This window comes from Amblyomma maculatum, chromosome 8 (assembly GCF_055883805.1).
Source record: "Amblyomma maculatum isolate TAMU_Amacu chromosome 8, ASM5588380v1, whole genome shotgun sequence".
NCBI classification, from domain to species: Eukaryota; Metazoa; Arthropoda; class Arachnida; order Ixodida; family Ixodidae; genus Amblyomma; species Amblyomma maculatum.
This window is the reverse complement of record NC_139351.1, coordinates 126,304,294-126,330,405: the sequence shown is the minus strand read 5'-3', so window position 1 is coordinate 126,330,405 and position 26,112 is coordinate 126,304,294. Positions and strand designations below refer to the sequence as shown.

Sequence of the window (26,112 nt, the reverse complement as noted above, 5' to 3'; positions counted from 1 at the left end):
ATAGCCGGAAAGCTGGAGGAAAATAAACTTCTCTACGCTTTCATTTGTTTCCAAGACAACTGCATGGCCGCATTATTTGACCCATGATTTTATTCTGCATTGCTGACAGGATGCTGTGTGTCCTTGCCTCTTCACTCGAAGTGGCCAAAAATTATGAAGATCGGACGCTTTCAATAGAGAGTCAGACGCATTGCCTTGCGAGAGGGGATGGCCTCCCGCCTTCAGGTGGTTTATGGCAAAAGATCGGGGGCCTGCTGCCCCTTTCGTTGGAGCCAGAAAAGGTGCAGAGGATGCGGAGGCGATGCAGAAAGCCGCACTCGCCACTTGCTCAGGCTCGACCTTTCGGTCGTATATTCGGCAAGGTTGACGTAGTTGTCACCCGTGCTGTTGTGGTCATCAGGTGATTCCACGTAACGCAGCACGATGGCTTCGTCGCTGTCCACGGTGACCTGTTTGGCCTGCGACAGAAACGTTGGGGAAAATCGTTCGTCGAATCTAAGCTTACACAAGCAGCCACAGTCAAACGCGAATCCAGTGCACACTTCCTGTCACCAGTCATCCTCATCGTGTGATCGAAAATCCTCTCTAGGTGGTGGTGTCCAGACGCGTCCGCTGACGTCATACAGACACGTGATGTACTGGATACCCTCTCCCTTTTGATATGACCCGACTTAAAATAGGTCCTTAAACCCCACACTCCTAATTCTAGCACGTCCTCTTCTAGGCTTCGTTCATTCTCGAGGAAAACGGTACCAACGGGCACGCCACCTGGATAGCCTGGTAGGCATAGGCGGCGTCGGCTTCTACGGTGTACGCAGCCTTGAGTAGCACCCGCGACGTCCTTCCCGGAGGGTCAACCAGAGATCGGACTTGTAGCTTGTCCTGTTGTGCCATGAGCATGTCAGTCCGGTTCAGGAACCCGACTACGTGGTAGGGCTGGCTAAATAGCATGAGCGAAGTCGTGGACGCCGCTTTGGAGAGCAGTTCGCGGAAGCTGGATGCCTGTAGGGGTATATTAATGAATCCACTGAGAGAAAGTCTTTTGACAGAGAACTGTATTGAACTTAAGACACTGTAGAGTTCCCGCTCCTTATTTTGGTACCTGTCTTTGAAAAAAAAAATTCCAGGGTGCACTTACGACTGCTTATGCGCAACAATGAAAAAACATTGTGAGTTCTGTCACGCCATCTGGTGGATTCGTTCGACACTACGCTAGCGAACTTCGGCCGCACTCAGCCAGAGGGCTTATCAATTTGGCGTATTTACCCAGGTAAAACGAAGAAGCTATGCAGATGGAACTTCATGAACACGACGACGTTCGCTACATAGCACGTTGTAGCAGAAACTTGACGGAGGCGACGATATTTACTGCACAGCTGGAGGATGTGTTGTAATATCACACGAGGCGTGATCGAATGCGGCGATTGTATAGTGTCCTCGTGCCTGGACCAGAGAAGCTCATCTGTTCTTTCTTGTGAGGGTTCGAAATCCAGTGGCAGCGATGTTTCTTCATAAAGCTCGTCCTGACACACTCTTTCCACAGATAGATGGCACTCATGAGCAAAGAAATGTTTTCGCATTAAAACTTATCATGTCATCTGTGTATGGTCTTCCCTTGATATTTTTTTGCAGACCTAAGCTAAGTGGGTGAGGTTGACTGAGAGAGAGCCAGCAAGATGGTGAGGTGTGGAATGAATGAGCGGAGTGAGGAAATGCAGTTTGAACAGTACAGCATTGTCACTGACGAACAGTGATAGCAAAGATAGTGTTTTGTTATATCTCTATCGTGCGTTCCGCTTCCATTCGATAGCCTCGATCATTATGCCCTAATTTATAAGGCACTTAAATATAGCCGAGACTCAAAATTTGCGGGAAACAAATCTACTCAGCAAAGCCAACCGTGATTCTTCACTATAAGGAAATCCTACGGCTTATAAAAGGACTCTGGCTTAGACCCGTAGACAGGTTAATATGTGCACCACTTAAATCCTAGTATTATGTTCGATCAAAACTTTTGGCGGAAGCATATCTCACCATAACGTACATAATATGCGCACGTATAAATTAAAATAGTGCGACAAACCTAAATATCCGAGAATCTTCTTTCAATCAGTCGAGAACTCCGAGAATTTCCTGATTTTCCTGACAGAATGAGCTGACTCACAGAGACCTCTACATGCGCATTTTTTAATGCGATGCAGATATTAAACTTTCAATAAGTAGCAAGCACAAGTTATTTAACAAGATAATTTAAGAGACCCGGCCGCCTTGGCGACGAAAGAGTACAGGCTAATTTTCTCGATATGTGAAAAAATCAGACGGCAGCATCTTTACCTTTCGTAGGAGGACAAACTCTCGCAAGGCTACCGTGATGGCGTAGTCAATGGGCGTGTTCGAGTAGCTGTAGACGCAGTCCATGACCAGTGCTGCTTCAGCGAAGGCGAGGCTGTTGTCTAATGGAATACCAGGCCATGAGCGATAAGTGATGCTGGCCTATTTGGAGAGAAGACGGTAAGTGAATATGTAGCGACTATATTTTAACATGACAAAACTTGCAACACTTTTTCCGTATCCTTTCTTTGCAAAGGTGCACAAAATATATGTGGAATTTATTTGCATCTGGTAAATATAATTTACTATTAATTTTCTTTCCTTCCTGTAGATTTGCTGTGACTTCGGATAGAAAATTATTCTTATTACATCACGAGTTGGGCTAGCTTAGATCACTTGAGGCGTGATTCGGGTTTGATCGCTACTTTACACCTTAATCCGCTAAAATTCTTTCGCCAGCCTATCTTAACAGCTAGCATGCTGCAGGTGAACAAACACAGTATACAGCAATTTTCGGATGACTCGCGAGTCCTCAAATCCGTTGCCACGTGAAAGACAGTCCCATTGGTCTGATTTAAGCAAAACCACATTAAAAAAAAAATTAAATGGGATATTACCGGAACCAGGCGAATTCTACAAAAATGTGGCGCAGTTTTCCCTACAAAAGCCACAAGGTCTCTGGTTTACCCATATACGCGACGTAAACCTCTTCCAAACTTTTTCCCGGTAAATACAAACCCTAAACTACTAAACCCGTTATAGTAATTAGTACATTGGAGCCTATCCGTATCGCCGCTACCATTTATATCAGCCATCGAACTTCCCCCTCCACCCCGAGAGACGAAATGCAAAGGGACGACAGCCGAAGTTAGTGCATGCTTTTACGCACCAACTGCTCGCTGTGAAAATGAAATGCCGCATTCATTTTCGTTTTACGCCTAACTTCCATTGAAATGTACCAACTGCGCTAAAATTCTTGAGATCTCGCAGAAGCTTCATCGTCAGCGTGTCGGTTGCGTTGACGTAGACGTAAAAGTGGCGAGCCCCGAGCTCCGTGTAGTAGGCCACGAACTCGATCAGGTCGCGCAGGGCGTCGTGACCTTCGGGCCACGGCGGCAGGCAGACGCCCACCGAGCCGCGTCGCTTCTTCACAGCTCTGTGCAGGTGGCCCGGCGCGAACCAGAAGGCCGTCTCTTCTCGCCGGTACACCAGCGACACGATGCGCGCGCCTGCGGAGACGAGAGCAGCGCCAACACTGCGCTTTAATATAAAAAAGAGACACATAAAACGTGACATTGATGACGCCGAGCAAAAAAAGAAATACTGTTTATGATTCACCCCGACTAGACTAATTTTCGTCCAACTCTCGATTTTGAGAAAGAAAAAACAGCTCTCGAAGTGTATTTGGCGTGAAACGGTCTCATACAGGGATCCGTTTAATCCAGGGGTCCATAACCATATGCAGAAATAACAAACCAATGATAACCCTAATTCACGCTGATCACAGACTCTTGTACATAGCAAGGCGAAGATACCGCTGAACCGAAACCTTCCCACGAAAAATACAACTTTCATGGCCAAGCCCGCGCGCAAGCCCACCAGGTTTACAAACGAAGAGAGCTGGAGAACGGTAAAAACAATTGTGATAATCGCTGCAAGAAAGAGACATCGCGTTCTTTTTTTCTTTCTTTTCTTTTTTTTTTTTTTTTGGGGGGGGGGGGGAAGAAGAAACGTCTCATTATTTAGGCGTGTCATGTTATTTTGTGGTAACGCGACCATGGGATAAACCTTGGTAAAGCAAGCGCCTCAGCACACCCCCCAAAACAATGAAGTCGCGTATAAGCTCTAAAAAGAGTCAATATATTGTACCGTAATGTTGTTTTCTCGCTATTACTGCCACGCGGAATGCCTGAGGTCACAAACAAACATACGCACGCAGCAATACACAGCTGTTTGCTGAGCTGGCAAGTTGCGCCCGCAAAAACCTAAGCAACTCGGTAGCGGAGACAGCAGCAAACCTGCCCCCGTCTTCGAAACACAGAATTACCGCTAACCCGGCAAGAAAACATCGAGACGAAGCCGCCGAAGGAAACAGAACAATCTGGAACAACACGGAAGAATATGTTTATTTATTTATTACTTATTTATTTATTTAATTATTTATTTATCTATCTATTTATTTATTTACACCTCAAATGCCACTGTTGGGGTATTTTGTTGCATTCTGCGCGTGCGGCTACGGCTTTTCAACGTTGTTTATTGCCTCAGGGCATAAAGAAACATGTAAACAAGAAAGAAAAGGGTATGGAACGCAAGATTCTTCGAGATAAATTTGGCGCATCTTGAGTTACACAGAATGTGACAAAGCTACGTCCAGGTAACACTGAGGGAGTACGATCAAAGAGTACAAAGCTTTTGCGGCTTTACCTCGATCATTCTGCGCATCACAACCAATTAATGATAAGGCCGTATGCCGGCGACTGTTGGCAGCAACAAGTAAACATTACAAAAGTTCGCGGAATACTATGTGCAACCACATGATAAACGGTTTTACTTAATCTAATGACTTCACTTAAGTCGCTTCCTCTTCTACCTGCGCGCAGTGCATGAGACGCTGCCTTATCAAAAAGCAAACCCCACCCTTGATTTGTGCGCTTTGGCCTGCGCAGTACGTGTCAGTCGTTTCATCGCCGTATATATCAGCAGCAGGTAGCCGCACTTTCGACTGATTTCTCGACGATTTGACGGTCGAAACCGTGTGGGCGTATAACCGTCTCCATGGCCTGCACCTCCAAAGCCACAGAGACCAAAGACCAGATGAACGGCACGACGAAGGTAGATTCCGAGTGGCAGAACGTCTGGTCTTCTATTCTCAGGCAAGTGCAAGAGAACGTTCCCAACAAGCTTCCATCGCACAAGCAGATCCTTGTGATGGGCGACAACGAATCCGGGAAGACGACACTCATCACCAAGATGCACGGCAACCAAGCCACCACGAAAGGTTCGGGCCTCGAATACAGCTATGTTCACGTCCGCGACGAATACCGCGATGATCATACACGACTAGGCGTGTGGATTCTCGATGGCGACCCCTGGCATCGAAACCTTCTCAAGTTCGTGCTCACCACGGAAACCATTGAGGACACGACCGTCCTCATCACGACGTCTATGACGACGCCTTGGACCTTGCTCGATTCCCTGCACAGTTGGGCTACGTTGTTAGAGGAGCACCTGTCCAGACTGCGCCTTCCACCTAGCACTGTCAAGAAGAACAAAGGGCGGGTCCTGCGGCGTTTCGAAGACTACATCGAGCCCGGAGATAAGATAGACGCGGTCAGTTGGCTTCTGCGTAGGACCTCCGCCGTCGTTGGCGACAACACACTCACCAACAACCTAGGCATCGACGTCATCGTGGTCATCACAAAGACAGACTGCATGAGCACACTGGAGAAGCAGTACGACTTCAAGGACGACCACTTCAACTTTATTCAGCAGGCGGTACGAAAATTTTGCCTGCGCTACGGCGCCGCGCTGTTCTACACCTCTGCGAAGGAAGATAAGAACTGCGACCTGCTCTACCAGTACCTCGTACATCGCGTTTACGCGTTTACGGCTTTCCCTTCAAGACGCCCGCGCTGGTGCTCGAGAAGGACGGCGTGTTCGTCCCTTCGGGCTGGGACAGCGACAAGAAAATCGACATCCTTCAAGAGAACATCACGTCAGTCTCTCTGGACGACCCTTTCTCAGGAGTAATCCCCACGCCCATGACCCGCAAGCCACTTCAGCGGGAGCCCGACGTTGTAGCCGAAGATGACCAGGCGTTCCTGGAGCGCCTTCAAGCGCTGATGAACCAGCAGGTGCCGACGTCCAAGCGGACTACCGACGTGGCGGCGAGAACACCCGTTAGCGTCCAGAAGTCTGCTAAGCACCGACTTTCGCGCTGGCACGGCCAGCCCAACCCGACCAAGAAGGAAACAGAGTTCGCAGAGCTGAGCCAGGCGGGCGGCGCCGAGGGAAGCGGCGAAGTTGTCCTGCAGAACTTCTTCACCTGCCTGCTCAACCGCAAGACGGCGGCCGGCGGCACACCAATCCGCATGGTCGACAAGTCGCTAACGACGACCGACGCAGCCGCCGAACTTGAGCGCATCGGCCGCTCCGTCGGGAAGAGCACGTGCCTTAGCCCTGCCACCTCCTCTGCGGACCATGCGGCGCCCGGCAGCGCCACCGCCACCACTCAAACCGAGGAGGCGCAGCAATTCAGCAATTCCTTCAGCTCCTAAGTGCTCGCATTTACATGGATGCGTCTATGTACGGTTGGACTGATGCGGGAGAGTTTCAATGGAACATGCAAAGCATGAATAAAGCAACAAAAGTATTGTCTTTATTGCGGCCACTGGTGATGACGCATGGCCATATCGTTCCATCCTTCTACAGCTGCTAGTGTGCGCAGAGCAGTAGACCTCGACGTCAAAGCTGTAGGTTTTAAGCTTTTTAGTTAAAAGCCCTCCTTTGAGGAGCATTTATCATTTTTTATTATGGGTTGTATTCACCCCTAGTGGTGGACCTCAATCTGGAATCGGGGATGATTGAATACTCTGGTAGAGAACAATAGCCAAAGTAGAAGCATTGAGACAAAAAGCGAGAAATAATAGTGAACACTTTACGCGGAAAGAGCAGCCTATTAAAAAAAAGTAGAGACGTGATTCTCTTGGACACATAGCCTAGCCGAAACGCCGAAACTTGCAGTGGTTCCTGGTGTGCGGCATTGAAAATGCCTGCTTCGTATGCTGTATCCTCTGTATCTGTTTCAAGAAACTTTTTTCTTTTTTGGAAAGTAACTATGTCACGAATGCTTAATGGCGGCAAAGCCTCCGCACAGTCCCTTGGCACCGTAGTATCATGCCGGCAATCAGTTTAACGCCTAGCCCATTTATCAGATTAGAGGCGCTATCAGAACTAGCGCATAGAGGAATGCATTTTTTTTCTGCTGCTGAATGCATTATACATACATACATACATACATACATACATACATACATACATACATACATACATACATACATACATACATACATATATATATATATATATGTATACCCGGCGCCAGCGCGCCGGCACGAGACGCGACCACCAGCTGTTCGAATCAGCGCCTACCTTGACCTAGCCCTAGCAAACGAGCTCGCCTTACAAAAAAGCTCGTTATAATCTTCTGCGAGGACTGATCCTGGAGCTACGCAGTGGTACCTTCGCTACCGCGATGCCAGGTGACGCCATCCAACCAACCGCTAAGGTTTTGCTCGTTGGCCAGGAAGGAAAGTCTCATCTTCTTGCTTGCAATGTGCACGTGGCAATGGATTTAGTAGAATTTCAGGTACGTGTAAAAACGATGCAAATAAAAATTTACAATGTAAGGTTTAAGCGCACAGGGAACGTCGCCACCCAAAATGTAGCAAAGCTGACCGAGAAGAAGAAAAAGACTTTGCTTTACGTACATTTCCACTGTAAGTTGAGCAGCATATCGTTTGAGGACTCCAAACGCGTTTAGAAAGCTATATTTACCTACTCTTATTTGATTTGCTTTGCCCAGCATACAGAACGTATGTATGGCAAAAAAGCGTGTATTTTTGGATGATGGGCAAATCTAGAAAGCCGTGCTGTGGTGTGGCTAGTTATTGCTAAAAAAAAAAAAAAGAAAGAGAGAGAGAGAGCGAGAGCAGAACCTTATGTTGATAGCCCTGTAATTTGCACGAAATATCAGAATGAATCTAGTTTGGTTTATGGAGTTTAACGTCCCAAAGCGACTCAGATTATGAAAGACGTCGTAATGCATGGCTCCGGAAATTTCGACCTGATAGGGTCCTTTAACGTGTACTGACATCGCACAGCACACGGGCGTGTAGCTTTTCGCTGCCATCGAAAAGCGGCCGCCGCGGCCGGGATTCAAACCTGCATCCTTATGCACAGTAGTAAAGCGCCGTAACCACTGCACCGCAACGGAGGGTGGACTGAATCAAATGACATAAAAGTAAGCTTTATTGTTATATCAGTACAGTGAAAATTGGCGACGTGGTCCTTTGCCACACGTTCCCTTTGAAATATTCGCGTCCATTTTGAAGACTTTCAGCGCAGTCAGATATAGTGATTGATCAAAGGTCAATGCAAATCTCTCGAAGGATAGTGCGTGCCTGCTGCACACTGGCGTGGCACTCCTTCTACAGGGAGGAGGAAGATAATTTGTTGACGTTCTGTCTGCCTAGCGACAGCGACCGGAGGAAAATGTAGCAGCGTACCATAGGTATTAATCACAATGGCCTCGCAGGGTGAAGGCTTCTGACTGCCTAGCCCACCATATATACGAACCATAGAGGACCAAGCTGCATGTGTGTGCTTCTTCGAATGTCGTTGGCTTAAATATTCTAGACACCTAACATGACTCAACAGGCGCATCAAAGCTGAGCGACTGGACGTCGACGTAGTAGCGAGAAAAACGTAGAAGAGAAGCTATAGATAGCCCTGTGCGACGGCGTTGACGCTTTTTCGCTGACACACTATAAATCCTCGTCCGACAGTCACCATGTTCCAAGAGTTGAAATATCCGGCATGGAGTACATTTCATCATACAGTACAAAGGAGCACTGAACAAGGGTTTAAATGGGGTACGCCTCAGTTCGCAGGTCGAGCCATCGTTTCGACACCTGGACTTGTCTTCGTCTGACCCAGACGGAGACAAGTCCACATGTCGAAATGTTGGCTCGACCTGCGAACTGAGGCGTACCCCATTAATCCTTGTTCAGTGCTCCTTCATACCGTGTAAACCATCTTCCTCTCATTCTACCTGGATCATCATACAGTACAGTGTCATGAAACAAATACAAGATTGGGTGAGGCTGATCTCTTCCGAGCAACTTTGCCCCTAGCGTTATGTTTTCTTCTTAAATTCCATAGCAGCTCACTGGTCACACATTCTGGCTGCTGAGTACTAGGACGTGATATCGCGTCCCAGCCGCGGTGGCCTTGTTTCGAATAAGACGAAACAGAAACGGTGTCTTTGCTCCTAGGCACACAAAATGGATACGCATCCCTCGATAAAGGCTCCTGTCTTTCTTTTTTGTCCTTGTTTCACTGCGAGCCTCATTTATTCTCTAACGGCGGGGAGACAGTAAAACAGACCTCACGAGAATTACAAGGAACAGATTTTACTTCGTCGTAAAGAACTGTCATTCATTTTCGACAATGCAATAAAGCGTGCACGCTGAGTAATTCTTTCAGCTTCGCACCTATCATTATTCCTTCAGTAGCTACTCCGCTGTTACTTAAGTTAATTTTAAACTTTTGTATCAAACGCTGCACTAGGATAGACAGCGGCCCACTTCGGGTAATCTTCGCTAGTCGCTACTGCGCCTGCACCGTAACCATGGCAACTAATAGCTCGAAGCCACAGAAGAAGGGAAAGGAGAAGATGGAGGAGAAGAAAAAGCCGGTCAAATGGAGAAATAACATTCGGAAGACGCCAAAAAGGAGACAGAAGAGGAAGGAAGGCCAAATGGAGCAAGAAGATATAGAAGGCGCCAAGAAGACGGCCGAATCACCGGCCACACCACACGGTTTGCAGCCAGTGCATCGGCGACGAGAACGTTCCATTCGGGCTTTGTGAACCATTCGTTTAGTGGCTTTCGCTACGCATGTACAGGCTTAACCGAGTTGAGCCGCCATCAGTGTTTTGCGCTGATATTGCTTGGTTCGTGGGGCTAAATGTACAAGTGGAAATCGGGCTACTTGCTGGCATATTCGGGCACAACGCAGTTGACCAGGACGGGCTCGTGGCGGCCGCAGCTGAGTCCCCCAGCCACGAAGCTCGATCCCGCGGTGGCCACCACTTCCTTGCTCAATGTGGTCGTGCAGTTCCTGAGGTGCGCGCTGCCTTCGCACACCTCGGTCATGGCGCTCGAGTTGCGGTAGAGCAGCGAGTGGCCCTCGTCAGGGTGGCGGCGACGCGTCTCGGTCAGGTAAGTGCCGCGACTCGGCTTCGCACCTCTGCGCGAACAGCGACAGTAACATTAACCCTAAAAGTTATCATTCACCTGTTTTCTTTGTTCGTTAGTAAGCCTGAGAAAAATGCGTAACGATTTGATATCCCAATTCCCAATTCCACAGACCACACTTCATCGTCATGTGCAAACAAAAAAAAAAAAAAAACAGTTGCCTAATAAATCAGAACGACATCTTGGCACTTTCACACAAGCACTATGCAAGTGGCAGCGGACAAAACAGGAAGCGGGCTTTGCAGTCCTTTCCGTGTCTGCTTTTACAATGTTTATTTATTATTATTCCAATGGCAGGCCTAAGGACTACTATTTGGATAAAATGTTGGAGTTATCTCCGCGAAGAACCAGCCTCCTCACCACTCAGTAAATGTATCTAATAATCATCTAGCATAAATTCAACAGCTATTGCAGTTTCTTGCCATCAGACTCCGTGACCACCCTGTCAGGTTATTGATGCGATAGCGTTAGACTCCGCGCATCGGACAAACGTATGTGGCATCAGGCGTAAGCTGCGGTGGCGCCTGTAGAAAAAAAAAATCGGTGATTGCCTGGCAAAAAGGGACGTTACTACAGCGGAAATGACAACTATGCATATTCACGAGGTCAGTTCAGTTCAGGCGTTCAGTCGTGTCCGACTCTTCGTGACCCTATGGACCATGTCACGCCACGCTTTCCGGTCTCTCACTATCTTCTTAACATCACATAGCTTCATCTGCAATGCCTCGAGAATGCCATCTAACCATCGCATTCGCTGCCTACCCCTTCTCCGGCGACCCTCAACCTTTCCCAACATCAAATCTTTCTCCAGCGACTCCTCTCTTCTCATCAGATGACCAAAGTAGCTGAGCTTTAACTTTAGAATTTGACCCTCCAATGAGCAGTCAGGGTTTATGGTCGACAATATCGACTGATTTGATCTTCTGGCAGTCCAAGGAACTCTTAAGAGTCTTCGCCAGCACCACAATTCAAACGCGTCAATTCTTCGGCGGTCAGCCTTTTTCACAGTCCAACTCTCGCATCCATACATCACAACTGGAAAGACCATAGCACGGGTTATACGGATCTTGGTTGGTAGACTAATGTCTCTGCTCTTTACTAGGCGGTCAAGGCTAACCATTGCTCTCTTTCCCAGAAGCAGGCGTCTCCTAATTTCATGGCTGCAGTCTCCTTCCGAGGTAATCTTGGCGCCCAAGAATAGAAAATCTGTCACAGCTTCCACTTCTTGTCCATTGATGCTCCAGGACTTGATAGGGCAAGACGCCATGATCTTCGTCTTTTTAATGTTCAGTTTAAGCCCGAACTTCTCACTCTCTTCTTGTACGCGCATCAGAAGTCTCTTGAGTTCCACTTCACTTTCTGCCATTAAAGTGGTATCATCCGCATATCTAAGGTTGTTGATACGTTTTCCAGCAATCTTCACTCCAGCTGAAGCCTCGTCCAGACCGGCCTTCCTCATGATGCACTCTGCATATAGGTTAAATAGGCAGGGCGACAGTATGCAGCCTTGCCTCACCCCTTTCTCAATCGGAAACCAATCAGTAAGACCATGCCCAGTTCTGACTGTGGCCTCTTGCCCTTCATAAAGGTTCCTGAGGAGACAGATGAGGTGAATTGGAACTCCCATCTCTTGGAGAGCTTGCCACAATCTGCTGTGATCTACGCAGTCAAACGCTTTCGCATAATCAATAAAGCAGAAGTAAATGGGTTTCTGGAACTCTCTTGCTTTTTCCATGATCCAGCGAATGTTGGCAATTTGGTCTCTAGTTCCTCTGCCCTTGCGAAACCCAGCTTGCACGTCCGGAAGCTCCCGATCCACATACTGCTGCAGCCTACCTTGCAGGATTTTTAACATCACCTTGCTAGCATGCGAAATAAGCGCGATCGTGCGGTAGTTGGAACAATCTTTGGCACTGCCTTTCTTTGGAATGGGGATGTAAACTGACCTCCTCCAATCCTGTGGCCACTGCAGGGTTGTCCAAATCTTTTGACATAATGTATGCAGTGTGTTAACAGCGTCCTGGTTGAGGTTTTGAAGCAACTCAGCTGGAATACCATCAATTCCGCTAGCTTTGTTCTTAGCAAGGCTGGCTAAGGCCCGTTCAACTTCACTCTTCAGGATGCCCGGCTCGAGATCAGAAATCACAACCGTCCTATGTTGGGTTTGCACATCCGGGTCCTTCTTGTACAGTTCTTCTGTGTATTCCTGCCACCTCTTCTTTATCTCTGAGGCTTCAGTGAGGTCCTTGCCTCGTTTGTCCTTTATCACGCCCAGCTTAGCACAGAAGCTTCCTTTGATATCTTTGATTGTCTTATACAGAGCTCTTGTGTTCCTTAATTGGCTGTTGTCCTCAACTGCTTGACACTGTATGTTCAGGAAGGCATTCTTATCTCTCCTTGCTATTTTCTGAAAATCCGCATTGAGCACCTTGTATCTTTCTCTTTCCCCCATACCTTTTGCCATCCTCCTTTCCTCAGCTATTTGCAAAGCCTCTTCAGATAACCAGTTTGCTTTTTTGCATTTCTTTTGCTTTGGAACTACCTTAGTAGCAACTTCTTGTATTATATCACGAACATCAGTCCACATCTCTTCGGGCTCTTTGTCTTCTAGATCTAATTCTTGAAATCGATTCCTCACTTCCACAGCATATTCTAATGGAATCTGATCCAGATCATACCTGAAAGGCCTTCTAGTTTTCTGCGCTTTCCTCAATCGAAGCTTAATTTTGGCAACAAGAAGCTGATGATCAGTGCCACAATCGGCCCCAGGCCTTGTTTTTACTGCTTGTATAGCGCTTCTCCATCTCTGCCGGCAAATAATATAATCGATCTGATTCCTGTACAGACCGTCCGGTGAAATCCATGTGTACAGGCGCCTCTTGTGCTGTTGAAAATGAGTATTCGCTATGGTCAGGTTGTTTTCTTGACAGAACTCTACTAGCCTCTGCCCAGCTTCATTTGGCTCACCAAGACCGAACTTGCCTGTAATTCCGGATATTTCTTTACTCCCGACCTTAGCATTCCAGTCTCCTATGAGAAAAACGACGTCTGATGATGGGGTGCGGTCTAAAAGGCATTGTAGGTCCGCATAAAATCTCTCAACGTCAGCTTCTTCAGCAGCAGTGGTCGGTGCATAGACTTGGATAACTGTTATGTTGAAAGGGTGACCTTGGATCCGAAGTGAAATCATTCGGTCGTTTTTGGGGTTGTACCCTAGCACTGCTTTGCCCATTCTTCTGTTTACTATGAGAGCGACCCCATTCCTTCCCTTGGATTCGTGCCCACAATAAAAGACATAATGGTCGCCGGAGTTAAATTCTCCCATTCCGGTCCACTTGAGCTCGCTGATACCCAAGATATCAATGTTCAATCTGTCCATTTCTCGCTTGACGATATCCAGTTTACCTTGCGTCATAGATCTTACATTCCATGTTGCTATGTGATATATCTCCTTGCAACATCGGACTTTCCGGTCGCTTCCCGACACATCCACAACTGAGCGTCCTTTTGGCTTTAGCCCAGCCGCTTCATTCGTCCTGGAGCTACTAGGAATCGCCCTTTGTTCATCCCCAGTAACATGTGGGACGCCTTCCAACCTGGGGGGCTCATCTTCCGGCGCCATATCGATAATGGTATTGTGACTGGCCATAGGGTTTTCTTGGCAGGAAATACTGGAGTGGGTTGCCATTACCTTCTCCAGTGAATCACATTTTGTCAGAACTCTCTGCCGTGACCTGTCTATCTTGGGTGGCCCTACACAGCAGAGCTCACGACTTCATCGAGTTTCGCAAGCCCCTCCGCCACGACAAGGCAGTGATCCATGAAGGGGATTCACCAGATCTGAACGCCTTCCGGGACACACCAAACAACAGTGACACGTGGCACAAAATTCAATGTGGAGGCCTCGGCATCTTATAACGTCATCGCGTTGTCAATCTACAATATTCCTAACCGTCTTGCTTATCATCGCAATATCTTTACTTCCAAGTCCATTAGAATAATCAGCTATAGATTCACCAGCTGGTTTCTATATAACCACAGGTCATAACGCTTGCCTTTTGAGGAACAGGCAGGTGTAGAAGGCGTAGCCAGAGCCTCTGACGTGGTACGAGGGCGTGAGCTGCGACGAGGGTGCCAGAACGAGGAAGCGGACTACCAGCGGCCTCACACGGAGGTCCACGTACACGGAGCAGGTGTGGAGCCGCGAGTGTGTCTGGCGCCAGCGGACCGACGCGTTGAGCTGTCGGCTCAACTCGTCTTCCACCTGGTCTGTTTCGTCCGGAGACAGGCCGAACGGGGAGTCGTCGCCTGAGTCGGCGCCACGCTCACCCGATTCAACGGCACGCAGACCCTGGTCGGCGACTCCACGGGAAGCTGGGCTATACATCCTCAAGGCCGCAAGTGTGATGAGCAGAACGATGCCGACGACGATGGGGCGGGCGGGACCCTGGTTGCGGATGTACACATGCCAATGAGGTATAACTTTGCTCGTGAGCATGATAACTCTCAAGATTAACAACACTTGGGTCAAACTACCAGCAGTTTGAATGAAGAGTACTGAACTTCATTTACGAATGCACTGAGTGAGGTATACCTGAGCTGAACCAGACGCGTTAAACTGCTGTACTTAATTTAAAGTCTGCTCCACTGGCTAATTTGCATAATATACAACAATTTTCATCGATTGGTTCTCATGACGTCGCCGTTGATCGCCTGCATGCAGTGTCGAAACGCCAATATGGCTTCCGTGAAGTGGCATTAACCGCGGCATCGTGGAAATTGGCCGATGCTACTGATTGGAAGGCCTCTTTGGAAGGATATTTGTCGCTGTGTTCGCTAGCTCTACACTACAACACTGCATAAACAAAAAAATTATTTCATTCGAAAAGCCTAACCGCCGCACTTTCATCAGTAGGCACACACTCACCGTGTCTTGGTGCTCGTATTCCCTTAGCATGGAGTCCCTCCACGCTTCGTCCAACGACACGCTGGAGCTACTCGAATAGCTGCGCTCGGGCTCTAGAAACATCATCTTGGCACCTCTTCCTACAAGCCGCCGTGTATTTCTGCTGGGACCGGTGAAAATCTGATGGTAGCGTCTAGTAGAACTACTTTCGAATGCACGGGCGTTCTTCGTCGTCTTTGAAACTAAAACGCGTTTCCAAAGCGAACGTTCCAATCGCAGTTAAGGTGATGACGCCAGAAAAATATAGGGCATTTGCTCGAGAGACACATTCTGAATAAAAAAAAAAAAAAAAACACTTGTGATTTTCTGAAAACTCAGTGCCACTTCTCGCTGACGATTTGCCAATACACAAAGCTGAAAGAAGCAAGTCAATTTTACGGCATGAAATGCTGATTATGATGATGATGATGATAATATAATAAAAACATTTATTGAAAGCTGTAAAGATTTATATTAAGGGAAGACGGAAAAGTACACATGCCCTCATCCCGTTGTGTATTGACCCCCCCCCCCCCCCCCCTTTACTATAGGAGGTGTCCCTTAGGGGCGGCCCTTATCCCGTCGGTCATGTGCCTATGGGACTCACAAGACATAGGAGCGACCACCTACCCGAAGTGTTCTACACCGGCTGCAGAAGTGGATGTTCGGCACCGGCTGTGAACTTGTGCAGGGACAATAAGGGCGTCAAGGACACGGATTCTCTGGTAAGTGCACTGTCGGCATTGAGGGAGGAGGATTTCTCCAAGTGGCAGACAGACAACACTAAGAGCAAGAGCCTTCTCCGGTTTCTGGAAACAAACAAAAAAAAAAAAGAACGCTTTGCATGATTTTCTATAGTATGCCTTACGGCAGGTTCGCGAAATACGAAAAAAACTGATCGGATCCCTAGGCCGGTACACCGTTAGCAAAAGCCGCTGCCCGTGCTCTTTCGACGAAGGCTTGTTGGTCTTCTAATTCCGAGCTAAAAAGGGGAGCCTCCCAGCCCTCCCACTTTGGTTAGGTTATTACGTAATACTGTTACTTTGCTGACAAGCCCATACCATAAGATATAAGTTTGGCGTCTGGCCAAATAAATGTGCACTGTGTCGAAAAGGAATTCGGCTAAATGGCGTAAAGCGTAGCTGGATTCTCAAAGGACATAGTTTGTAGCCTTCGAAGGTGACAGTCATCTGTTTTACGAATATACTTAGCGGACCTGGAGAGTGTCTGCCTTTCAAAGCGCAATTGCTGTAGTATCTCTGAATATGTTGTTAATGGAGAGGAGGAGCCTAAATCATTAAGGGAGGACGTTGAAATGTTTTGAGGAAGAAAAGCTCGGGCCCGAAGCGTGTGCGTGCTCGGACGGGGCTTGAGTGTTTGCTACAGTTTACTTTTCGTTCCTCTAATCACTCGCCGTGAAGATCTTCACGATATAGCTTCTTTTACTTCTTCAAGCTGGAACCGTATGTTCCGGTGTATAAGACGCGGTTTTTGTCTAAATTTTATATCGCTGCGTCTTATATAGTGGAGTGGCTGATAAACGACGAAAAATATGTAGCACTTGTAAAGAAGAAGAAGAAGAAGAAACAACGCTGCGGCATCGCCATCACCATCGCTGGTCTCCGGCGCCCATCTCTCTCGCGCTGAAGCTGTGCCCTGCGGCTGGTATTCCGATCCTGCTGTGCCCGAATTACTGCCAGCGCTAGACATTCCAATCAACTATTAAATCCACATTTCACACTATCTTTCGCCGTTCCCACAAGAAAAACTAAAAAAGTAAAATGATATAAGAAACGGAAAAGTTGAAGTATTTTTGAAATGCCGGAACAAGATCGCGTTGGTTCAAAATACCGGTCACGTGACGAAGCACTGTCAGAGGCTGGCAAAAAATATCTGATGCTCTGCCTTTAAATATATCGACCTTTGCAGCAGCCAATCACTTGATAACTGGGATGCTGATAACTTAAAGTGGATGAGACTCGTGGCGATTCCAACCAAAGACTATACTATCTCTATCTGCCTTTGCAGCAGCCAATCACTTGATAACTGGGACGCTGATAACAAAGTGGGTGAGACGCGTGGCGATTCCAACCAAAGACTATACTATCTACATCGTGGGCCTGCGCGTTGAATTTCAAGGGATTTGTACTAGGCCTAACAGGCTGCAAAGACGCGGTGGGCGGCCAACCAAGCATCATCTTTCGAAACGTTTTCTCATCAAATTGTCCAAAACAGACATTGATTGACCATGTTGATACAATCATAACTGCTAACTCAAATACATCATTCGTGACTATAGCTACAGCTTCGCCTTCTAGATGTAATCGAAGCCCAACAAGTTCTTGCCAGCTGATCTTCTGACCACCGGCGCCAAGAGCAGGTCTCCTCTTCTATGGCGGACGGAAGAACTTACGCCAACATGTAGCCTCGGCCTATTTGGATGTGCGTTCTCATCTGCGAAATTGGACGCATAACTTGTTCGCCGCCGACGCAAACGCAGTAAGTGGGATGGCGATCGGCCAATTTTGCCCCCTTTCTTCGCGAACGTTGCATACATCGAACTTTTAGTCAGTTCAGAACATAGATACTTGTAATTACTTCTTGTTAACCTGGAGGACATGCGAAAATCTAGGAGCGGAAGGTGCAGGCAACACCAAGTCGCATGTCCAAGGGTGCTAACCGCACGCCTTTGACATGTGCAAACGAAGGCAGTGTCGCTATTTCAGAAATTACTGCATTCATCTGTGAGCGAAATGATCATCTTACCGCATAGGATTGATTTCGTGCGCGAGAGCTGTAATGTATACAAAAGGCTGTGACGGGAGATAGGTAAGGAGCTCGAATATCGTTAGTACTGGAAACCAGAATGTTTCGTAACGAGTAATAAGTATTCTTGGTGAAGGCTGCCCCGGGTGCCCCGCCGCGCTGGCTCAAAGTTAGGGCGCTCAAATACTAAACCCAATGACGCAGGATCGAATTCAGGCCGCAACGGTCGCTTTTAAATAGAGGCAAAAAAAAAAAAAAAAAGCAAGGCGCCCGTATACTATGCGATGTCAGCACACTTTAAAAACCGCAGGTGGTCGAAATTTCCGAAGACTTCTACTAAGGCGTCTCTCATATTCCGAGTCGCTTTGAGACTAATTATAAATCCTACAATTCCGAAGGAACCAAATCGTGCGAGACGTTCAGTTTTCCAAGCGACGCAGGGCTGTTCAACTTCCCGGTGCCCGAGCAAATCCGAATTTCCAGAACTTCAGAATTTTTGGAATTTCCCCCGCGTGCAGTGTTTCCACTTCTAAAAATATACATAATTGCGATAACCACATGATGCAGCGATTGTGGCGATTTTTAATAAACGGCCGGACTGTGCGGTGGACGCGGTTCTGGTTGCGCTTGCCTCAGCTTTGTTCGTCAATTTACAGTCGCCCCTTGAAGCACTACCTGTGCATTAACTGCCTCAGTTAATCCCCGTTAAAAGAAGGCGTTTGGGGAGCGGTCACAAGTGGTGTGTTCCGCGTGACAGAGTGCGTACGAAGTACTCCTTGGTGTACAGTGGCCGCTTTTCTTTTTATTTATTTATTTATTTATTTATTTTTTGCGCAGCATCGCGAAACGCGGCCTGTGTACCTGAAAGATATTCACCGCCCGCTCCGCCTTTCACTGCCGAAACTATGTGCTGGCGCTGAGAAAAAAAAGAAAAAAAAAATACGTCCGGGACGTCACGAGGATGTTCCGTTATCGCGTCAAGGATACTTGTCACCGCATGATTTCGCACTGAGTGGTTGTGCCAAGAAGTGCTCGGCATTCCTTTAACCGCCTTTCGAGCCGCGCACCGCAAAGCGGTTTTTTTTATTGTGGACAATGACCGAGATAATTTGCCTCTTTTAAAAATCTTCATACGCTTTCTTACCTACTTGGCGTCACCACTTAATTATGATTGATTATTGAGGCTTCCAATTTTAAATTTCAATGAGACAAATATGAACATTTGTTCCCGGACTATTTGGTTCATGCTTTCGGGAGGAATAACTTTATTTGGTGTCCGGCAGGGTTTAACGCGACTGGGCCTAGTTTGAAATCTGGGCGCGTATTCCGAGTTTGCGTCGTTATCGAAAGTGTCGCTGTCTCCCCGACTTCAAGGCAGCTGATTGGTGGAGGAAACACCGACACATGACGTTGACAACTCTTCCGGTTCCGTAGAGGCAGCACCCAGTTCCGGCGTTTTGACCAATCAGATGACTCGAAGTCACGTGAGCTAGCGACACTTCGATAACGACGCAAACTCGGAATACGGGCCCTGGTCTCTTCGCCGCCACGAGGACCTGCTGGACGGCCCCGAGTTGGTCGTTGAGGCTGGAGCTGCGCAGAGCGAAGGACCACCTCGGCGAGAGGATTTCGGGATTAACGCCAGTCAATTGTGCCTTGCACTCCCAGAGTGCGTGTTAAAGTGTTGCTATGTTTGTCTTGCAGAGCTTGCATGTGTTGGTGGCATGTATTTTGGAGTAAATCCTGTAGTACTGCAGCGGGTTAGGGTATGTATTTGTTTGTAATCGCCTCCTGGCGACTGCCTGAGCTCTTCATAGTTTACTGCTAGGCAGAGGGAAGGTTCGGCGGGCCAGATAAGCTTTGGTTAAGTCATTAAAGCTCGTCAGCCTCTCTCTCTCCCCGTGTCTTCGTCATGACTCTTTCCTGCACGGTATGCGAGACCTCGTGCTACGGAGTGAGCGACTTCGTTGAGGTTCGTGAGATGCGTAGAGGCGTTCCCCATATGTGCCGGGAGCCAAACTAGCTCGGCCTTGTCCGGTGAGAGTTTATTATTCGACAGGCTTCCGCGGATATTCTCCCCTTGGCGTAATTCTTTATGGCCGTGTGCGAGTCGCTTTCAACGACCCCGCAATCGGGATCAGTTATGGCTAATACTTCGGCCACTTCAGCGTGTCAGGACTTTACGCTGATGGAGCGGACAAGCGTTCCGACAATGTCGACGACCGCGACAGCGTATCGTCGATCGTCTTGATTCTCGTCAGCGTACGTAAACGAAGCGCGCTTCCCTCGCTTTTCCTTAGTTCCGCAGCAGGCCCGCGGCTCTGACTTGTCTTCTGCCTTGATTATACGTCGGGTGTACGTTTCTCTGTACTTGTGCGTTCTTGACGTTCCGCGGGATAATTTCTTTCTACCCGTGTTGACGGTGGTAGCCAATGCCAAGCCGCTCGAGTATGTGTCTTCCAGCCGCGGTGGTCGTTAGTCTTTCTAGCTGCGATATGTGCTGCGCTTTTGCAGGCTCATCTAACGTGTTGTGGAATCCTAATTGTAGCAGGAGCTCTGTGCTAGTCGAATCTGGCAGTCCAAGCGCCTTCTTGTATTCTCTCCGTATAATTATCTCTATATTGTTATTCTCCACCTTGGAGCAATTGTGAAAGGCATCCATGTAGAATATGTGGCATATGCAAAAGAGTGCACGAGTCGTATCAGGCTCTCTTCACTCATGCCACTTCTCCTATTAGTGACTCTTTTTAATATTCTCATTGCATTAGCAGTCTTGTGTATATAAGATTACTGACCGTCGTGCCGTTTACGCCGTTGTATTCTCTGGCCATTAGATTTTTTTTATCTCTATGGGGATATTACAATCGTGACTCATGTTTAACCTGATTTCTTCACATTATGTCTTTTTCGATCCTCTGGATGGTCGTCCCTTCTGCGTGGGGTGGTACAGCAGGAGCTCTGACTTCTTGGGCGAGCAGCGGAGCCCTGTATTACTCAGGTATTTTTCTGCGACATCTGTCGCTTCCTGTAGCAAATATTCGAGCTAGCCGTCACTGCCACAGTCGACCGAGGTCGTGATATTGACGGCGTAGGTTGTGTGATGCACGATTTCTACTTTTTTGAGCTTCTGCGCAAGGCCAATCGTTACCAGGTTCAAAATCATGGGCGAAATAACCGGACCATTGCGGGGTGCCGCTGCTTCCGAGCGTTTTCTCCTCAAACCTGATATCTCCCGCTACGAGCAGCGCGTTTCTGTTGGCGGGAAAGTCTTTTACGTAATTACAGGCTCTTTTGCAGAGGTTCACTCGCGAGATTTTGGCCAGAATCGCCGAATGGGCGACCGTGTCGAATGCGCTTTTGAGGTCGAGTCCGAGCGCTCTGCATCAAGAGATGAGGCCGAAACCTGATGACGGTGTGTGAGTATAGGCACCTGTTAGTTCGAGATGGGTGTTTACTCGATTGAGGAATGCGTGTTTCATTACTTTGCCTACGCATGAAGTAAGCGAGATTGGTGATGTTTTTAAGCTGGAACACTTCTAATGCAACACATATGTTCCGCTAACTGGATGCCACTTTGAAAGACAATTATAAATGGGGATATTTGAAAGAGGCATGAACTGTGGACGGCGCGATATCAAACTGAAAACCTTTCTCATGTAATCATCAGTGTATACGAGTGTGGAGATGAACCACAGATATACATGTGTCGTCGGGTTTCCACAAATATATTTCACAGGAGTCGCTGAGCCAGGCGGGAACGGGACAGTGAACAGCTGGCATTCAGTCCTGCTGCCACGAAGAATGGGCCGGCGTGTGCTTGGCAGGCGTGCTGAGGATGTCGTTTTCTTTTGCGCCGAAACCACGATAGCATGCCACAACTCTCCCCCCCCCCTCTAGCGATGAAGCCATGAGCGAAGTGGAATGATGAAAAGCAGGCGCTGTGTGTGCGAATCGTACGCGGCGAGAACTGCCACGATCGGGAAGGTTTGTAGTGGCGCAGTTGGCGATGACACCTGAGTAAAGGTGGGCGGGTTTAAGGCGGTCAACGGAGATCGGGTCCTCCCCACCGTTGATGTGCAGTAGAAAGTGCAACGCCGGAGCACCGGACCATCGTATGGTGGCCGTAAGGGTGGACGTATGCCGTCGTGGCGAACAGAGACGTGAGTGCACCGTTGAAGGTCGAAGGGGACGTGGATGCGACGAGAATACTGGCGTTGCCTTGGTGGCACGACAGTGCCTATAGAGCTACGTAGACGGCAGGCGTAATCTGTGACGTCAGCAGGCATGGCTGGCGAAGGCTCGAATAACTTGCCAGGGACACGAAAAGTAGTGCCAAACGTCAGCGCAGGTAGAAGAGTCACTGCGAAGTGCGGTGCAGAGACCAAGCAGGACAAGGGTAGGCGCTCAATTCATCGCGCAGGGAAAGCGGACGCCATAAGTGAAGCTTTCAACTGTTGGTGAAAACGTTCAATGATACCGTTCGAAATAGGGTGGTGAGAAGTAGTCTTAATGTGGTTGACGCCTAGGAGCCGAGATAGGTTAGAAAATAATGCTGAGTCAAACTGATGACCATGATCAGTCGTAATGGTGGAAGGAACACCGTAGTGGCTTATCCAGAGTGTGATATGAGCGCTCTTGCGATCGACTCCACCGTCATGTCCGGAAGGGGCATCGCTTCAGGCCACCTCGTGAACCTGTGAATGCAGGTTAACAGGTGGCGGTTGTTCCCGCAGGGAGGAAGGGGACCGACAATATCAACGTGCAGGTGGCTGAAGCGGTCGTCCGGAGACGGGAAGGATCCAAGAGGATTCGCAGTGTGTCGGTGCACTTTACTTTGCAGACAGCTGAGGTGCGGCCAGCGGCGAACGTCGACGCCCCCATTTGGGGGCCACACTTGCCCTAATTCAAGACATCTGGGGCAAAACAGTTGTTCCTCTCTGTCTCTCTCTCTTGATGCAAGGCCAGACATAACGAGCCGTGATGAGGCGCTGAGTTGCGCGGATGCCAGGATGGCCAAAGAATGTAGGGCATCAAAGATGGTTTGGTGGTATGATGGAGGCACGTAGGGACGAGGGTGACCGGTCGACGTATCACAAAGGAGAGGGACGGCGTGGTCGGGGAGCAAGACGTCCTCCAGCACCAGAGACGTGTCGCGCGTGCGAGGCCGTAATTGCAGCTCGGCATCGACTCTATGAGCAGCAGCCATAGCCGTGCAGTCGATGACTGGCCGTCCATTGCCCGTCGCAATGACTTCAGCGCGAGAAAGAGCATCGGGAACAATGTTCGACTTGCCGTTGACGTGACGAATGTCGCAGGTAAACTCGGAAATGTAGGCGTGCTGGCTGATTTCGCGAGTAGCGTAGGAGGAACTGCTAGATGCCAGCGCAGACGTGAGAGGTTTGTGGTCAGTCACGATATGAAAAGTGCGTCCTTCGAGAAAATAGCGGAAGTGCTCCACGGCTGAATATATTGCTAGCAGCTCTCGGCCGAAGGTGCTGTAGCGGCACCCAGGGGCGCAAGCTTCTTGGAAAATAAGGGGATTGGCTGCCGGACACCAGCGACGAACTGTTGCAAGACTGCGCCGAGAGCAGTGTGCGATGCGTCAACCTTGATAGACATGGGCGCGTCACATTTGGGATGAGTACTCCCCTGATGGGGCTGGGACAGGTAGGTCAGCGCCGCCTGCGGCGGGGGCTAGCCTGCCACAGAATTTTTATCTGTTGTAGGCCGTCATTGCACCCGCCACCGCTTCGGTGGTGAACGACGGCCGTTGTAGCGGCGCGCGTCTTTCTCCCCCTCTTCCTTTTCTTTCTTCTCTATTTTCTCTTCTGTCTACACGAGGCAGCGAGGTGGTTCAGCTACAGAGCCAGTAGCAGGCCAGTGCATTTTCTTTTCCTTCTTCCTACAGCCATAACAACAACTTTCGCCAGGTAGCGGCGCCTTTCCCTTTCTGTGAGCCAATTATTATTATTATTATTATTATTATTATTATTATTATTATTATTATTATTATTATTATTATTATTATTATAATTATTATTATTATTATTATTATTATTATTATTATTATTATTATTATTATTATTATTATTAAAGAAGGTCAGCAGCAGGTACTTTAACTGTATGCAGGTACACCCCGCCAACTCTTAACAGCACTGCGCGACAGTAGACTGTCTGGGGCAGCGGCGATGAGCCGAAACAAGGCGGCAATCGGGAGAGGGCAATAGCATGGAGGCGTAATCATGCTGCTTGAGTATCGTCTGCTTTGCTGTTCTGCTCCGTCGGAAGCAACCTCTCGAATAAAGTTTCATGTGCGTCTACTAGAGCGCTTGTTCTATCTTCTGTGTGCTCTTGGCTTTGTTTGGTTAAAAATTGTAACGTTCCATTGTACTACACGTACTTGTCCCCTGTTCCATTTGTTAGTACTGTCTTGAGAAAGTATCTTTTGGAAGTAATTCATGTGCCGGTAATTAAATGCCTTCGACAATAATATGTTCCGAAAGTAACGATCGCAAATAGTTATTTGGTGGGTTAAGTTGTTTGCTCAAATGTGTGCTCTTTGCAGATGCTATTCTTGCTATATTCAGCGGGTAAAAAATGGCGATTTCATGGTGCACCGATGCACACCAGCCGATTACGGCAAGGACTTATTTACACAAATAATAACTACCTAGCAGACGAGAACCACGGTAGCAGCACGATTTGTGAGCATGCCATTTTCCTCGCTTGCTTTTTCATCCCCTAGCTGCGTCTTCCAGCGCAGCAGCGCCGCGCTGTCGGCGGTCGCGTTACTGCTAAAGAATTGGCCGGATGTAGCGACGTCATCTACCGGAGCCAAGGCACTACGGTAGGCGGAGCGAAGAGAGGAAGTCGGGGTGAGTCAGCTTAGAGATTGAATACGGCCTATACCCTTCAACGTTTCAAATTTACTAAGGCTATGAGGGGTTGCCGTACCTGAGGGCTCTGGAGAATTTCAACTACACCAGTTTCTTTAATGTGCACTGGCACCGCACAGCAAGCAGGTGCCTTGCGTTTCTCGGAACGCAGCCGCCGCGCCCAGGATCAAACCCTGGTCTCTCGGGTCAGCAGTCGAGCGACCTAATCACTGAGCTACCGCTGCGGGGAGCTTGAAGAAACGAACCCATAGACTCTCGAGGTACGCGCTCCACAACAGCCGTCGTCCACCACCTGAGCGGTGGCGGGTGCAATGACGGCCTGCAACAGATAAAAATCGGTGCCGAGTTCTAGAACAGTAGTGCCGCGAAAATCTGAGCGTTTTTCTATTGCACTTATCACACCCTTTTCGGAGCTGCACATTCGAGGTACAGAAACTACAACTTCAAAACGCCTCCCAGAAGGTGCCAATCTGTGATCCTCTGTCCGGACTTTAATTAGTTATAGGCAAGGCTCAGATTATTTATAGGCAAGGCTCAGTAACAGTCCTGGACGCGTACTTCCGATCTCTCAACAGTAAAGTCTAACAACTTCTTTCACCTCCCTGGTCGTATGTGAGATAGTCAGATTGTGATTCCGGCTCAGTACGCTTTCTGAACGCTACTTAAAAGGCAACACACATCCATGGATAGCGTTAAATTATTTCGGTGCAATTAATTGCCTTGTGTCATCCTTACCGAACCCTAACATAACATGTCGCCTCCTGGCTGTGTTCGCCGTTAGTTTTACGGTTCCTTAGATTAAATATCTTTAACAACGCAACCTCGCCTTTGGAAGTGTTGTCGCACGCTGGTACTACGGCACAGTAATCGAGCATCTTAACCACTGCACCACCGCGGCGGGCAGGCTGAAATTGGAAAATGAATTGTGGTCAACATTACTAGGAACACTATAAACACGCACCCTAAAAACGAAGGCTAAAATATACGGCATGCAACCAATATCATCCTTATCGTGTTATGTGCAAGGGCCAAGTCTTGTAGACGGCGTTTAAATAAAGCAAAGTTTTAAGCTACGATCATAGGTTTTCGAGAAATAGCTTGGTTTAGTTACCCAAACGTTTGTCCATCCCAA

General features: G+C 48.3%; 1 protein-coding gene, 1 long non-coding RNA gene and 1 pseudogene across 2 annotated transcripts in view; 2 read left to right on the top strand and 1 right to left on the bottom strand.

Moving 5' to 3' along the window:
• Positions 1-230: 230 nt before the first annotated feature.
• Positions 231-15,405, bottom strand: LOC146182504 (uncharacterized). The gene is made up of 7 exons (XM_084575962.1): positions 15,301-15,405; positions 14,429-14,820; positions 10,112-10,365; positions 3,295-3,560; positions 2,335-2,493; positions 769-1,002; positions 231-458 (listed from the first exon to the last, which is right to left on the bottom strand). Exons 1-7 carry the CDS (start codon positions 15,403-15,405, stop codon positions 231-233), a joined length of 1,638 nt encoding a protein of 545 aa, XP_084432088.1.
• Positions 4,977-6,724, top strand: LOC146182505 (cytoplasmic dynein 1 light intermediate chain 2 pseudogene; annotated as a pseudogene).
• A 2,035-nt stretch (positions 15,406-17,440) lies between the features above and the next one.
• LOC146182503 (uncharacterized) overlaps positions 17,441-26,112 on the top strand; it is a 58,238-nt gene continuing 49,566 nt past the window's right edge. The window contains exon 1 of the long non-coding RNA XR_014700064.1: positions 17,441-17,817. This is a non-coding gene — a long non-coding RNA (uncharacterized LOC146182503). The remainder of the gene's footprint in view (positions 17,818-26,112) is intronic.

Coding starts and splice junctions, on each gene's coding strand:
- LOC146182504 (XM_084575962.1), bottom strand. CDS start 15,405: ATGATGTTTCTAGAGCCCGAGCGCAGCTATTCGAGTAGCTCCAGCGTG. Junction 2,494..3,294: donor ATCTCAAGAATTTTAGCGCA/GTTGGTACATTT, acceptor CTCTCCAAATAG/GCCAGCATCACTTATCGCTC. Junction 1,003..2,334: donor AGTTTGTCCTCCTACGAAAG/GTAAAGATGCTG, acceptor ATACCCCTACAG/GCATCCAGCTTCCGCGAACT.